Source organism: Mus pahari, chromosome 3 (genome assembly GCF_900095145.1).
Source record: "Mus pahari chromosome 3, PAHARI_EIJ_v1.1, whole genome shotgun sequence".
NCBI classification, from domain to species: Eukaryota; Metazoa; Chordata; class Mammalia; order Rodentia; family Muridae; genus Mus; species Mus pahari.
Window position 1 is genome coordinate 54,546,334 of NC_034592.1, and position 15,863 is coordinate 54,562,196.

The 15,863-nt window shown below is 44.7% G+C and overlaps 1 protein-coding gene across 1 annotated transcript in view; it reads right to left on the reverse strand.

Moving 5' to 3' along the window:
- Nucleotides 1–4,015, reverse strand: part of Stk39 (serine/threonine kinase 39) — a 260,451-nt gene extending 256,436 nt beyond the window's left edge. Inside the window, exon 1 of the mRNA XM_021192061.2 lies at nucleotides 3,623–4,015. Coding sequence (XP_021047720.1) covers nucleotides 3,623–3,860 — 238 coding nt within the window. The 5' untranslated portion in view covers nucleotides 3,861–4,015. The remainder of the gene's footprint in view (nucleotides 1–3,622) is intronic.
- Nucleotides 4,016–15,863: the final 11,848 nt, after the last annotated feature.

The following is a 15,863-nucleotide window of genomic DNA, read 5'->3' on the forward strand; positions in this document are numbered from 1 at the left end:
GAAGAAGAAGAAGAAGAAGAAGAAGAAGAAGAAGAAGAAGAAGAAGAAGAAGAAGAAGAAGAAGAAGAAGAAGAAGACGACGACAATCAAACATTCAGTGGCAGTGGGTCTATTTATTGTTTCTAGGTGGAAAATTAGGAGAGATAAGAGCACTTCTGGAATTACCTGATTCAAATTCGGAAACCGATCCTGCCAAGACAGACAGACCTCGTTCAAGGAGAGAAGTTCACGGAGGCTGTCTGTCCATTCTATTACGGATGCCCGAGTCAATGTTTACATAACTCATCTTTTATTCTTTGTTTAGAGAGTCAAGGAGATCCTATTAATACTGCCAACAAACTCAAGTTTTCAGCTGGCATGGCTCAGATGTCCTTCATGCTTCTGCAAAAGGACGCCGAAGGTGAGGTCAGATGGGTAACATTGAAGATCATGAAGAGATCTGAAATCTCCAAAGAATCCTTCCAGAACCCAGAAACATCGGAAATGCCTTGAGCACTGGAACTCAATAATCCCGTGTGTCGCCCCTGTTTGACTATACAGCTCCGTTCGGCAGACTGGACATTATTTCTAGGTCATGCCTAAACTTCTGAACCAGATTATTCCTAATAGCATTACCGTTTCTCTGTTGCTTTTGCGACAGAACGGCAAGCTCCACACAGACAAACTTTATTTTTAGACTTGGAAAATCCTGTGTTTGTTTTTCTAAAACAGAAGAACTCAAATAACTGGACCTGGTCTGTTTGGAGTTTAGAAAACTTAGCCTGTCCTAATCCTGAGGCCCTGCCCTGGACCCAGAAGGAAGCAGAAGAAAGGGTGCCTGTGCTTTGTCCCAGGATGGAAGTTGAAGCGCCCTGCCTCCCAGGGCTCAAGGATCTGGCACATCTGAGCCTCCTGCTGGTAGTGGTTCGCACTGCTGGAATCTCATCACAGGACACCTGCTGGATAGCAGGGAGAGGCACTGCTGTTGACTGGCATTGACTTTCAAACTGGTTTAGTATCTGTACTGCTTAACTTCTTGAATATAATGTTTAAGGCCAAGTGCTTAACCACGAATTCGCCCTAAATGGCTCAACTAGCATGGAAGGCCAAAGGGAGAGACATTAAGCCCTTGTAGAACCCTGTTCCAGCCATTTGTCAATCATAAGGGTTTCCAAATATCCGTCTGTTAGGATGGGAAAATGTGAGATAAACATCAATCATAGAAAAGCTGAACAATGTGCAAAACCAGAAATGAAATAAGCCGGTCTTTCTGTTCTTGAATCCCCCCAGGTAAATCTTTCCTCTTCACTAAAAATCAACCAACTATAATTAACACTGATACCACAAGCAGAGCAGGCCTTGTCATTAATCCTACTTAAACTAAAAAGATTTTATTCCTTAACTCACAAAAGAAGCCAGCTCAAAATACTGTTCCCAGAGTCAAGGCTTACATTTTAACCCTAATGATTAACAACATAAGAATATAAATTAGTTGTATGTAAATTGTTCTGGATCCTAAGGGAAACTGTGTGGTGGGAGAAACCAACCAACTCAATTCAGAGTTGCTTAAGGAAGGCAGCAACGGGAATAACTAAGCACCTTACAAGCTCTTACTGGGGCTTCAGTGCAGAATCAGTCCCCCCCATGCAGAGTATCCCTCCATCTCTGAGCACTCCCTCAGCACAACCTATAGGATCATTGCTCCTTGCCCCCTAACTCATCAAGTCCTTCAGCACATGATTTAATCATCCCCGCCTGCATGGCCAACACATGCACAGAACCTAGAAGGGCCCAAGACCTTGATGAGCAATCAATAACAATGAGGTTAGGGACTGCAGAGTGTATAAAGAAGGGGTCAGAAGGAGCCACCTAACTATGTCCTGGGAGAAGTGCAAGCTTCTCTGAAGATCCTCACTTTGTCCTTGGATGCTGAGCAAGACTGGCTAGGCGAAGGTCCCTAGGAATGGCCCTGGTTCAGTCTTCAACATCAATACACATGTATGTATGTATGTATGTATGTATGTATGTATGTATATGCGTGTCCATTGTGTGTGTGAGCATGGTGGGCCTTCAACGCGAAGAGCCTGCAATGACAGCAATGAGCAATCACTGTGAGAATGTAAGAAGTCAGGGAGCAGCAAAGAAGTTCAGAGTGAAGAGCCTTACATGCCAGGCTAAAATGGCTCTCACTGAGGACTCTGGGCTTTGAAAGCTCTTGGTGTTATTAAATCCTGACAGAAACTTCAAGCTCCATCCCTGAAGAGTCTTTAGCTAAAAGTTATGAAAGATACTAGGTGAATTCTGTCTATAAATGTCTATAAAGTCTACATGCAACCTTTGCATACTAAAGTATATAATTACTACACATATATACATTTCTGCCTATCAAACACACATACATATACAGATATATGTATCCATTTTTATGCATTGCTGGCAGTCTCATTCACACAGGACATAAAAGGGGTTCCTTGGACTGTCTAGTGAAGTTATATTAGTTATATTAATTATAACTGTTCAAGGGGGAAAATAAGAGAAATCTTTTTAAATGAAAGAAAAAAGGTAACTTGAGTCTCTCCCCCCCCACACACACACACAGCTTTAAATATCAAGATTATGAGCCAGCAACATCCCCAGTCCAGAGTTCCTAAGATTATATGATGGGGCCCACTTTGCCTGGCAGCATCGGCGAGGTACAAAACTTTTAACTGGATGAACCTTTAGGTAAGGTTCTAAGCTAGAGGACACCACAAATATCCTGGCCCTTCACGTGCTTGGCTCAAAGAAAAGTAACACGGGCTTCTTGCCTTTCGACTTTGCCAGGTATTTAAAAATGTAAGATAAGATGGTATTAGTGAGCTGCCTAGGAGACACCGAAAGGCTGGGCGCGGATCGTGGACAGACTCGAGTTTCACCCCAGCAGATCCGCCCGGCGCAAGGCAGAAGGCCAGCGCGTCCGCTCACCGGCCCCAGGGCTGGCAGCAGGCGGCGCGCCCGCAAGAAGGGAGGCAGGTACCGGGCGCACCGCGCGCAGAGCCGGGTTGCAGGGCGAGCATGCGGCGGCTGTCAGAAGAAGGCCAGCATCCTCCCTGGTCTGGGCAGGCGCCTGGGCCTCTGCCGCTACTACGTGGCTGGGCTACCCACCGAGAGATCACGGCAGGAGGCAGAGGCGCGGCTGCGCCCGCAGGGTCTCCCAGGACGCGTTTCACCCGGCGCGGCGCGGGGGCGCGGAAGCCCAGGGCGGCGCCCCCGCATCCCCACCCCGCCCAGGCAGCCCATCCGCGTGGTCAGCGGCCACGAGCCGCGGCCCCAGGGCTCGAGTGGGGGGGAGGAGGATGCGGCGTTACTGGGTTCCAGCTCCGCCGCCCCGGCGATCCGGGAGATAAAAGTTTGCAGCCTGCAGCTCGTCTGCAGTGCGAGTCACATCCGCCGCGCCACCTCCTGCAGCAGCCGCGCTCAGGAAAGGAAGGGACAAATTAAAAATTAAAAAAGACAATAAAATAACTGTTTTAGCCGGTAGGCCCCGGAGCCGGCCGCTCTGCCGCTGGGCGTGCAGGCAGGCAGGAGAACCGCATCCAGCACCCACTCCCGCCCGGTCTCGGCGCCCGGCCTGGACCGTCCCCGCAGCACCCTCCGCACTGACCGATAACCTCCTGAAGCTCGTACGCGTCCCTGCAGATGGGCCAGCCGACCGCCTGAGCTGCCGGGGCCGGGGCCGGAGCCGCAGCTGGAGCCGGGGCCGGGGCTGCGGACGCCGCCGGAGCCGGGGCCGGGGCCGGTGCTGATGTCGCGGCCGCCGGGGCCGCCGCCGCCGCCGCTGTCACCGGGGCCGCCTGCTGGGGAAGCTGGACGTGCACGGGCGAGCCGCTCGGCTCCGCCATGATGCTGCGGGAGGAGAGTGAGGGGACGCGCCGGCCGGCGGACGACCTTCCACTTGAAACTTCCCTAGCCTCGTCGCCCACACCTCTCGGCCGGCGCACGCCCTCCCCGTCCGCCGCAGCCGCCGCCGCCGCCGGAGCCTGCCACGAGGGGAGGGAGCCAGCCGGAGGCCGAGCCGGGCGGAGGGAGGAGGCTGCGCCGCGGAGGCGGGGACGGGAGGAGGCGGCGGCCGCCGCGCCCGCCGCGCGCCCCGATCCTCGCGCGCACGGTGCTCTCCACGCCGAGGGGAACCGCCGCCCCCTCCCGCCCTGCTCGCCGCCAGGGAAGTTTCCACGCGCTGGGAACCGGGCGGCTTTGGGGGTGCTTTCGGGGCTCGCCCCGCTCCCTTCCTGCCTTGCCGCGCCTCCGCCCTAGACAATCGCACTCTCCCGAAGAAGCCCCCCTGGGACTCCGAGGGCGGGGTCGTTGAACGGCTGCCAGATTCTCTGCCTGCTAACTCTCCCCGAGCGAGTGAAAGAACCTGGAGTTCTTTTTACAAGTTAGCGAGGGAGACACCTACACGGCGTCGGTTTTGTAGGACGCCGGTTAAAAAATAACCCAACTTGTAACTTTCCGGTGCTTTACCTGGCAGGAGCCCTTTCGCACCTTGCCTAATGTAATCGCTGGTGCTGCTCTGAAATGAAACCCGACTCCCTAAATCCCCGGCTTTCTCTTTTGTTCAAAGCCACTTGGATCCCAGGAAGGTGATGTCAGGGGCAGTGAAGTTACAAGAAGTAGAGAGGAGAAAGGAGTGTAACTCAGAATCAGAGCGCTGGCCTAGCATGCTACTGTTCTATCCCCAGCACCTTTTATGCGCTTAAAACCATGCTCCGTGGTAAAGTGCCAGCTTAAAACACTTAAGGTCCTTGGTTCGATACCAAGTACAAATGAATACATAAACAGTCAGTCACATTAACCCTTTAAGACCCTAAGGTCAGACAGCAAGTTTCTTTGACACAACACTTTGAACCTACTGGAGCATAAATTAACTGCAATGGAAAGTTTTGAATAGATGCTGCTTTTTCAACACTCCCCAAATTACCTCATCTTTAAAATAGCTGTGGCAAAACCAGAGATCTTTCTAATTGCAGGTGTCACATTTGAATGTTCGACTCTCATCCCTCACAGAGGTGACCACTATTAAAAGATTCTTGTCTCAGGCTGGAATGGTACTCTGACTCAATAGGGGTATTCGTTATGTGGCTGACATTAGACTGGCTGGTTCTCAGGAGACAGCCAGGCTTGAGAAAGAACAAAGCACAGGAAAGCCATGAAACTCTTAAAGGGATTAAAAAATAAAAAAATCTCCTTATACTCTTTAAAAGATAATTCAGAAGAAACGTAGACATTTGCTAGGAGAAAAAACAGTTGTCAGGCAAAAGCAATGATGTTAACTGTTTGCTTAACCCCTTAGGGCACTATGGGACAGATGGATAAATTAGCAACTAGCATGACTTGCCCAAAGAGCTAAAATTTATGCTCCTAAGAACTTGTATTTCCTTTTGTGCAGATACACTATTTTTAAAAAGCCAGAATATTTATTTTAATTTATGTCAAGAAATAGACTCCTTCATAAACAAACTCTAGGCCTCTGATGAACAGGGAGGTTCTTTATCCCAAGTCACTGGTCACCTCTCCCTGAGCTGCTCCCATTCTATCCAAAGAACTTTTAAGGACTGCTTTTAAAGGAAAAAGAGAAAAGATTAACCGAGCATTCCTCCACGTTGTCCTATGAAGTTATATCTTGGCCTGAGATCATGAAATGGGATTGTGAAGGTCAGGAAAGCCTTTAAGACATGCTAGGAAAACATGATTCACAGACTCGAGGCAGCCCCAGACCACTTGGTTTCCCACAAAGAACGACTGTTCCCTCCTCAGAGGCCAGATATCTATCCTCAGCCAACCACTTTCTAAATGACTACCCAGGAAGCCATTTGTAAGATTTCTCATGAGCTCAAGGTTGTTAGTGCTTTTGAAATGAAGATTAGGTTTCAACAGAAGACTGGGAACTCCAATATTCTGGCCAGGAAAGGAACCTTCTTTTTAAAAAAAAAAAAAAAAAAAAATCATCAGCCGGGCGTGGTGGCGCACACCTTTAATCCCAGCACTCAGGAGGCAGAGGCAGGCGGATTTCTAAGTTTGAGGCCAGCCTGGTCTACTGTGAGTTCCAGGACAGCCAGGGGCTATACAGAGAAACCCTGTCTCGAAAACCCAAAAACCAGGGTATAGAATGAGGTATGTAAAGAGCAAACACGGAGCCTTCTCTTCTCTTCTTGTTTTCAAGTCTCTGAATGAATGAATCATTTTTTTTTTTTAAATAAATCTGGTTTGTATTTTAAGTTTACACAACGTAAACTTAGCGACCAATTTCCAGGAAACCTTAAATACCTCTTAAATACATACATTTCCAAGTGCAAGCACTGGGATCCCTCAGTTATTGAGGGAAACATTAACTTCCAGATTCAATCCCATGCTTTTCTATCACTTATAAAAGCACTGCTCTCTTCTTTATATATAAGCCTGATGACAAAGGACCCTGGCACTAGATGCTCTTCTAAATTCAGCTTAGTTACCTGTGGATGGGAGGGGTGGGTGTGCCATACACTCTTGCATGTTGTCAATCTGGCAACCATTAGGAAAGCCACCGGGGAAGACAGACACCTGCTCTGTGATGAGGAACAGTCCTTCTATGTGGGGGACGAAATCACCCGTGCCTGATTCAACCTGTGATTGCTCTCAGCGGCTCCATGTGTTACTCAGACGTCCCCCAAACTTCCTTGGCATTCGTAATCCCAGTCCATGAGCTGAAAGTGAAAATACAAAGTCATCTGATAAAATACTGGTTATATCTATCTCATAATTGTTTTGTTTTTTTGTTTTTTTTTTCATTCCCCTTAAAAGTTCTCCTGGAGCCGGGCAGTGGTGGCGCACGCCTTTAATCCCGGCACTTGGGAGGCAGAGGCAGGCGGATTTCTGAGTTCGAGGACAGCCTGGTCTACAGAGTGAGTTCCAGGACAGCCAGGGCTACACAGAGAAACCCTGTCTCGAAAAACAAAAACAAAAACAAAAACAAAAAGTTCTCCTGGGGAGGATGGGAGGAGCTCTTGGAGAGATGAGCAGATGCTGCTCTGTAAAAGGAGATCCTTGTTCATAAGGTGAAGGTCCCTATACACGAGGCCTGAGGAAAGTGAAGCACAGTGGTGCACACCTGTAACCTTAGCACTAGGAAGGCTAAGGCAGAGAAAGAGAGCTAGTGTGAAGCCAGCCTGGATTACAGAAGGGAGACCTTGCTTCAAGGAAGAAAGAAATCCTCAAAGCCTGTGCGCTTCTTCCGTTGCTTGCCCTCCCCACCTCTCGCCCCAAACTGTGTGTGTGTGTGTGTGTGTGTGTGTGTGTGTGTGCACACGCGCGCCCGTGTCTCGTGTTGAGAACCAAATCTAGGGATTCGTGTTCCGTGATAGCTGCTATACTCCCAGCCCCAGCTGAGGAAACTAGAAGGAAATAGCTATAGAATAGAAATTAAGTTTCACAGGAAACACAATCTTCTAACTCTCATACTTGGACTTGCTAGCAAGGAATACATTTCCACTGTTACATACCACCTCGCCTCGGGCATTTTGTTTCAGCAGCATAAGCAGGTCAAGGTTTTCTGGTCTTGACTCCTCTGGAGCATCCTTGCTATGATTATCAGAACCGTCTCCAGACATTGTCCCACTGCTTATGTAAACTAAGAATATGCACACTGAAGTGTTTAACTATTTGCAAATGGCATCTATAAATTCAGTCATTTGTTGATAAGAGAGGATGGTTAATCTCAGGTCCAAGCCTTGACAAGTTGGATTCAATTTACACTTTGACTACAATTGTTTGAATCTCCGATTTTGGAAGATACGTGACTACCTGAGTCTTGGTTCTCTCTTTTTTAAGAGTCACCTTAGTTGCAGCTTCTACGTCACCTTTTGGGGTATGATTTGTATAATGGCTAAGTGACACGTAGTATATATTTAGGAAAAAATACTGCCACCATTGCTATCATTTCTCCCCAAGACTCTAGTAAAATCTTTAGGGTTGCAATAGATATTTTCACTGATGATTATGACAGAGGTAAGTTCCGAAGGGATAAGGATTTTTGTCCCTTTCATATGTTGGTGAATACCTAGTCCAAAAATGACATCTGGCACACAGGACATTCAGTAAATATTAAGTAAACGACAGTGACTCTTTCCATCTGGTTTTATTTCATGTTATTATTTTATTTGCAGTAATGTGGATCAAGGCTAAGACCCTGCACATGAGAGGCAAGTGCTGCACCACTCTCCAGCTCTGGACCGCTTTTGATGTGGCCAGGTATTGTGTGGCCATGGGCGATCACAGCTGATTCCAGAGGCCTAGGCAAGAGGACAGAGAACTGGAGGCCTGCTGTGGCTACACAAAAACCCAGCCTCCAAAAATATCTTTTACACATCAGAATGAATGCACCTGCATCAAGGAAGGTTCAGCTGAGAACACCGGCGGTGGAAAGACCGACGGCAAAGCCATGGCCGTAATCAGGTGAGAGAAATGTTGGTGTGAGCCAAGCCACAACTGAAGAGAGAGAGTGACAAGAGGGTGGGTGACATATGAATCCAGCCTGGACTATGTAGGGAGAACTTTAAAGGTCAAATTGCCCTAGTGCATGAGAAAAACAACACATTACACAATACATTTTACATAATATTTTAGTAATATGTCTGATAATCAAGAATCCTCAATGCAATTAACATAACATCTTAGAAATACATCTGATAATCAAGAGCTCTCTCATGATGAGAGGCAACCTCTTTGCCCAGGGCTAACTTAATTTAGCCTTATGAGTCTTGTGACCTTCTAGACCTCCAGGACTCTGTCCGTTTCCTCAGCCTCCTTCAGCTTCCTCCTTCCTCTCTTCCACTCAGAGGAAATCTCTACAGGATGGACATTGAACCGGCTGCATCTTAACTGGGCTGGCTTTAGGAGTGTGTGCAAATGAAGACCATCACCTTTAGAACCAGCGCTGTACCAAAGCCCATACTTTCCAGACTTGTTTCCAGTATCTAGTTTTCTCCCTCTCTTTATCTATTTATGGTGTTAAAGTTTGAATCAGTATGTTGATCTTGTGCTCTACTTCTGAGCTGTATTCCTAGACATTTAGTATTATTTTAAATAGGAAAAAAAAAACAACCCTATGAACATAATATCTTAGTGAATCCCTGGGTATCAATGCTCACCTCACCGTTATCATGAATGTGTGGCTATATGAGAACTGGGCACGTTGGTGCACACCTGTAATCCCAGGATTTGTGGGGCTGAAGCAAGAGGCAAGCCTTGGCTATAAGGTGAGACCAGTCACAGAGAATAAATAAATAAATAAATAAATAAATAAATAAATAAAAGCAAGAGTTTTTTTAAGCTGTTTTTTTTTTTAACTGTGAAGGCCAAGCCACCTTGCACTTAATATAGAGACAGAAGTGTGCCATGCTTCCCACGGTCAATCTGCTGCTGACTTTGACATGAAGGCTAGAGCAGTATTATTTGATATTTAGGTATAACTCAGTATAGTGCTAAGGTGTCAGAATACTTGTTTCCTAAGAATAACTGCAAAGAGGCTCAAATCTACTTTAAACTGATTTATTGCAAAGACGTTGCCCTTTCAGCTTTTCACACATAATTTATGAAAATAAGTGTATGTGAATATAGCTTCAAGGCATGTGTTCTCACTTATTTTCCAAATAGCTCTCGATATCGACTTTCTATTGGTTTTTATATTAAATATAAAGCTGCTCAGGTGACAATTAGTGCCTCCTCATTAATCACAGAAGTTTCTGAACATAAGTTAGGTTCTAGAATAGCAAGCTCCCTGAAAGCCCTGTTACCCCTACCCACTGGCAAGGGCGTTTGTAGTTAGTTAGCCACGGATCCGTTGACTGAAGCACAGGAATGGGGCGTGTACATTACTATTATGATGTCATTTCCTAATACCTCATCGTCCTATGCAGAATAACATCAGAATGTAATTGGAAGACACTTGATTGCTCACTGCTGTCTCCTTGAAGAATCTCAAACAGGAGTTCACGCATTAGGTATAAAATAATGCTTTCTGAAGCTATGTTGTTCGTCCTTCTCGTCTTTAGAATCTTCCAAATGCTGAAGACATCCCAAAGCCTTTACTTCATCTCCATTCAAAAATACTTTGACCAAAAAAAAAAGAAGAAGAAGAAGAAATTATTTCTCAACTTTGATTGAACATTTGTTTGTCTTTACATCTCTGCAAGGATCTCAGCCGGTCATTGTATAAGGTGAGGGCATGGGCACTCCAAGGTGTGGTCAAAAAGAAGGCTTTAATTGTAGATATGTGGGAGCCAGAGGCCTCTGGGAGAGTCTGGAGCAAGGAGAGAAAGTTGTAAGCAAAGCATGGCCAGCAGAGTGAACTGGGACATGAGGAGAGACGGGGATGGGGAATGCAGGAGAAGAGGACCAAGAGGGAAAGCAAAGAGAAGAAGGGACCAAGGGAGAGATCAAGGGAGGGACTAAGTGAGAGCACCATGAGAAGGGACCAAGAAAGGGACCAAGGGAGGGGACCAAGAAAGGGACCAAGAGAGGGACAAAGAGAGGGGACTAAGAGAGGGCACCAAGAGAGGGGACAAAGAAAGGAACCAAGGGAGGGGACCAAGAGAGGGACCAAGGGAGGTGACCAAGAGAAGGGACCAAGAGAGAGGGCCAAGAGAGGGGACCAAGAGAGGGAACCAAGATTGTGCATAACTGAAATGGCAGGGTTATATTGGACTGAGAAGCTGAGAGAAGGGGAAGCCCTTGAGCTGAAGAAGTTTAGGGTACAGATAGGGTAAGTACACGGACTCCACTGTACTTGCAATGCTGAGAGCCTGCAGGCCAGCGTGTCCGTTGTGTGCTAATAGACAACTCTGGTACCCATTTGCACTGTATTTCTTTTGGACCTGACAATCAAGAGGAGTGGTAACATGGGTTACCTGGAGGCAAAGGATTGAACTCCCTTATGACAAGGGAGATAAGGTAAATTTAATTTGCCCTTCTGACAAGGAAGGTTCTTTTTCTGTTCAGTGCTAGGGACTGAGCCCAGAGCATCTTACTCCAGGCAAGCACTCTTCCACTGAGTTATAGCCTCTACCACTCATTCAGTATTTCTAAGAACTATGGAAATATAAATGGTTTGCTGGCTGCCATGGGAAACTAGAAGACAAGACCGTCTCACCCTTAAGGATTAAATGAGTGTTGATATGGTAGTGTAAGTCTTTAATCCCACAACTCTGAGTTTCAGGATAGCCTGGCCTGCACAGTCAGTTCTAGGCCAGCCAGAGCTACGTAGTGAGACCCTGTTGTCAAAACAAAACCAAAAGAATTAAGCAAGTCAATAAGATTCCCCTTACTCGGAGCTCGAGAGATGGCTCAGTGGTTAAGAGCACTGACTGCTCTTCCAGAGGTCCTCAGTTCAATTCCCAGCAACCACATGGTGGCTCACAACCATTTGTAGTGGAGTCTGATGCCCTCTTCTGGTGTGTCTGGTGTGTACTCATATACACAAAATAAATAAATGTGTCTTTTACAAAATTCCCCTTATCAGTGTCCAGATTTCTGGAACCATAGTTACTGCTCTAAAGTTATTGAAATAGCCAAATAGCTCTTAAGATAGAAAAAATAATAACCCAAACCATAAGTTGCATAGCCATTTTGAAAAAAAAAAATGTGTCTAAGACTAAATAAGTGCCATATATATACAACAGTAAGTAACTTCAAGAGATAATTTTTGGAAAAGAAATAAAAACCCTCACCTATCTTTCTGGCACTGAGCTCAAGACAGGTCAAGGCATAACCGAACCCCCGTATCAGGGAGTAATATGAGAGTCAGCCAATCCAAATAATTAGTTGCTTTTACTATTGACTGCCAAAATCTCTAAAAAAAAAACCCAACCAACCAAACAAACAAAAACAACCTCTTGCATATGTGTATGGGTGGGGTGTGGGGAGACCGAGAGAGCAGGCAGATTCTCTGGAGCTGGGACGATAGCCCATTGTGAGCTGCCCGACCCTGGGCCGAGAAGCAAACTCAAGTCCTCTGGAAGACATGAACACTCTTAACTTCTGAGCCATCCCTCCAGCCAGGGGTTGTTTGTTTTGGGGTTTTGTTGTTTTTAAACAGTCAATTGTATCTTTCTAATGAAAAAGTTAGTATTTCTAAGAGAAACTGCAGGAAATAGCAAGAAAATAAAAACATGGGCCAGGGTTGCTGCTCCAAGGTACACAAGCGCCTGGGCTGTATTCCTAGCATTGCAAAAGATCTTTCTAAAAATTGAAACTGGGGCGGGGTCGACAGCAGGTAAGGCAGCTGGACACACATCAAGAGTTATGAGCATTTGACATGAAACACGCAGACGAGGATGGCAGAAATGACATTGGAGAATGGAAAGAACTCTGTCGGAAGGGGATTGAGAGCCAGGGGCCAGGCCTGCATCAGGGGAGTTGGAGCAGTCCAGGTGCATGCGCATATGTCTACACAGTGAGAGCCGTGGGGCCGAATCCCGCCAAAGACACTGGCTCAGCACCTCGCAGTGTCATGCCAGAAAGCCAGTCTAATAATGCCAGATCTTCACATCGTTCCAAGAGCAGCCAATAAATGATTCCACATGAATCTTCCCAGTTTTTAAATACTTGCTCAACTTTATAAAATGCTGTACAAAATCTGATACTGTATATGCTGTGTTTAAAAAATATTATTAAATACAATCTTTGAATAAACACATATTTAGTGAAATACAGATTAGATTGGTAAACTCTAAATCCAGTTGTTAGTCCCAGAGAAGAAAGGATTGGGGAAGAGAGAAGAAAGGCACCCCAGGGTTTTCTGTTACATCTGTGATGTTTTATGACTTTAATAAAAATCTGTAATAAGTATGGCAACACGATAGCACTGTTAGACTGTGTAGTAGGTTTGTGAGCTTTTATTGCATTATTGTCCATGCTGTTCTGTATATTTGAAATATCTTACAATTAAAAAACAATAACAATTTGCAGGCCAAATGAAACACTGGTATCCACATTTTACTGACGGCCATTCCCAGCCTTTGAGTAGCATGTCCACATAGCCACGGGGCTCATGCGGAGGTCAGACCAGAGTGAGTAATAGTTTCGTTGCTACCAAAGCAAGACCCATGGGATATAAGTGGTCTGCAATCTGTATAGGCATTGAAATCACTTAGCTTGCTAAAAAAGAAATATTTGTTCATGCTTAACTGTACACAAAGTTACTTGTTCATACTTTTAACTCTTCTGGAAAATGAGAATTTTGAACCCATGAGTTAGAAGTCAGTCCGGATGATATAGAAATTCCATCTCAAAAAAAAAAAAAAAAAAAAAAAAAGAAAAAAGAAAAAAAAGCAAGTAGTAAGGGACTGTGTTAGAGGTGAAGCCCAGTGATAGAACACTTACGGTCACTGTGTATATGTTACATTATCAGGAGCACTGCAGAAGACAAACAGAATCCTCATTACGGTTCTCCAGGTAGAAATTAGATGTCTTTTGTTTTGTTTTGTTTTCTGCGTTCTCTGAGACAGGGTTTCTCTGTATAGTCCTGGCTGTCATGGACTTCACTCTGTAGACCAGACTGACCTTGCACTCACATAAATCCACCTGCCTCTGACTTTCAAGTGCTGGGGTTAAAAGTGTTCACCATCACTCTCCAACTTGGAATTAAATATTTTATATGTTTGTGGTATACCAGAGTTTAAATGTGACAGCCCAAAGAACCCTGCTTTGACACAGAAAAGCCACACTAGCAAACTAGGGATAGCCCATCAGGGCAGCGACTGTAACTGTTCAAGGTTGGCTTTTCTAAACTAGATATAAGGATGAAGATATATATATATATATAGCAAAATAACAAATGAGACAAAAGAAGTCTTTTTTAACTAAGAAGTAAGAGTTGCTTGTGATACTTTGATATTCTTTTCTTCTTTTTTTCTTTTTCTTTTCTTTTTTCTGTTTTATTTTTCTCACCTTACATTCTCTTGTTTATTTATTTATGGTTTCTAGTTTTGTGGGGTTTTTTATTTGTTTGTTTGATTGATTGTTTGATTAATTGATAGGTTGGTTGGTTTTTCAAGACAGGGTCTCTCTATGTAGCCCTAGCTGTGCTGGAACTCACTCTGTAGAGCAGGCTGGCCTGAACTCACGGAGATCCGCCTGCCTCTGCTTCTCATCACTTCCTGGCTTGGTATTATGCTTTTATAGGATTTTTGCGCATGTCTCTGTGAATATGTGTTTCTTGTGCTTTCTCTTGTGACCTTTTTTATGTTTGTTTTGCTCTACTACAATTTTTATCTACTTTATATTTATTACTATATGTTACATTATTATATAATATTAGTTTATTATTACTGCTACTATTTACTATTATTATTTAGATGCCTGTATGTTATATAATGAGAGACAGAGCAAAACAGGGATGGATTTTACATAGGTGGGAAGGATCTGGGGAGAGTTGGGGGAGGGAAAATAGTTATCAGAATATATTGTATAAAAAAATCTATTTTCAGGGCTGGAGAGATGGCTCAAGAGCCAAGAAAACTGGCTGCTCTTCCAGAGGTCCTGAGTTCAATTCCCAGCAACCACGTGATGGTTCACAACCATCTAGAGGGAGAATCTTATGCTCTTTTCTGGCATATGAATGTATATGCAGCAGAACACTCATTCATTAAATAAATAAAACATTTTTTTTAAAAAATTAAAAGTCTGTTTTCAACTTTAAAATATCATAATAAAGCAAAATAATGCTCTCTTTCTCTTTTTCCTTTGGTCCATATCAAAACCCAGAGGAAGGTATGGCTTTGTCTCATACATCCCTTTATCCCTTTATCCCTTTAACCTCTCCCCCTTTCTGATTTTCAGCATCCTCTACTAGAGGAGTACATTTGTTAAAACCAATGAACTTGCATGATCTTTGCATCATCCAAAATGAAAATCCTCTCACCAAGGATATAAGTAATTTTCCCCAAATGTTTGTCACAATGAGACACAGCTAACGTCTCACCCTAGTAGTTATGGACTGGGTACCTCTATAAAGGAGCAATGACAACAGCAGCCTTTCCTTAGGCAACCACCAACCAGTCAGGACAGTGGTGGCTCTCCTCATTGCCTATCTTTGCTCAAGTCCCAACAAGGACCCTAAAGGTAAGGAACACCTAAAGGTAAGGAACACAGTATAACCTAGGAGAAAATGTGGAATATGTGTAAGAATGTGGGAACAAGTATTGAGAACATAAAATCAACTAGACAATTTATTGTTAAGAGATCACTAAGCAGAGATTAAAAAAAAAAAGATTGATTATATTTTATGTATAAGAGTACACTATAGTTGTCTTCAGACATACCAAAAGAGATGGATCCCATTACAGATGGTTGTGAGCCACCATGTGGTTGCTGGGAATTGAACTTAGGACCTCTGGAAGACCAGTCAGAGCTCTTAACCACTGAGCCATCTCTCCAGCCCCCTAAGCAGAGATTTCTGACGTGGAAACTTAAGGGTTCTTTGGAAAGTCGGTTGAATAGTGCTTTGCTGTGGCAAACACATAAAGAACATTCTGTTAAAGTGGACACAGGTACGAAAAGCTAAGACAGACTCATGAAAAACATTTCAATAAAACAGACACAGGAGAGAGGATGTTCTGCTAAAACAAGCACGTGAAAGGACACATGATTCTACACTAACAAGCATGTGTTGGTCTGCCTTACATTACATAGTTGAACTGCTTGGTTGAAACACCATAAGACACTTCTGCTGGTGTGTTGCAGTTTCTTACCACTTCCAAGGACTCGGGCTGAGTGGATGCATGTGCTGAGGCAAGACCTGTGCTGAGGACACTTGATGTTTGGAGGGTATAAATAGAACTCTACAGAATAATGGGGACAGAGCTTGGCTT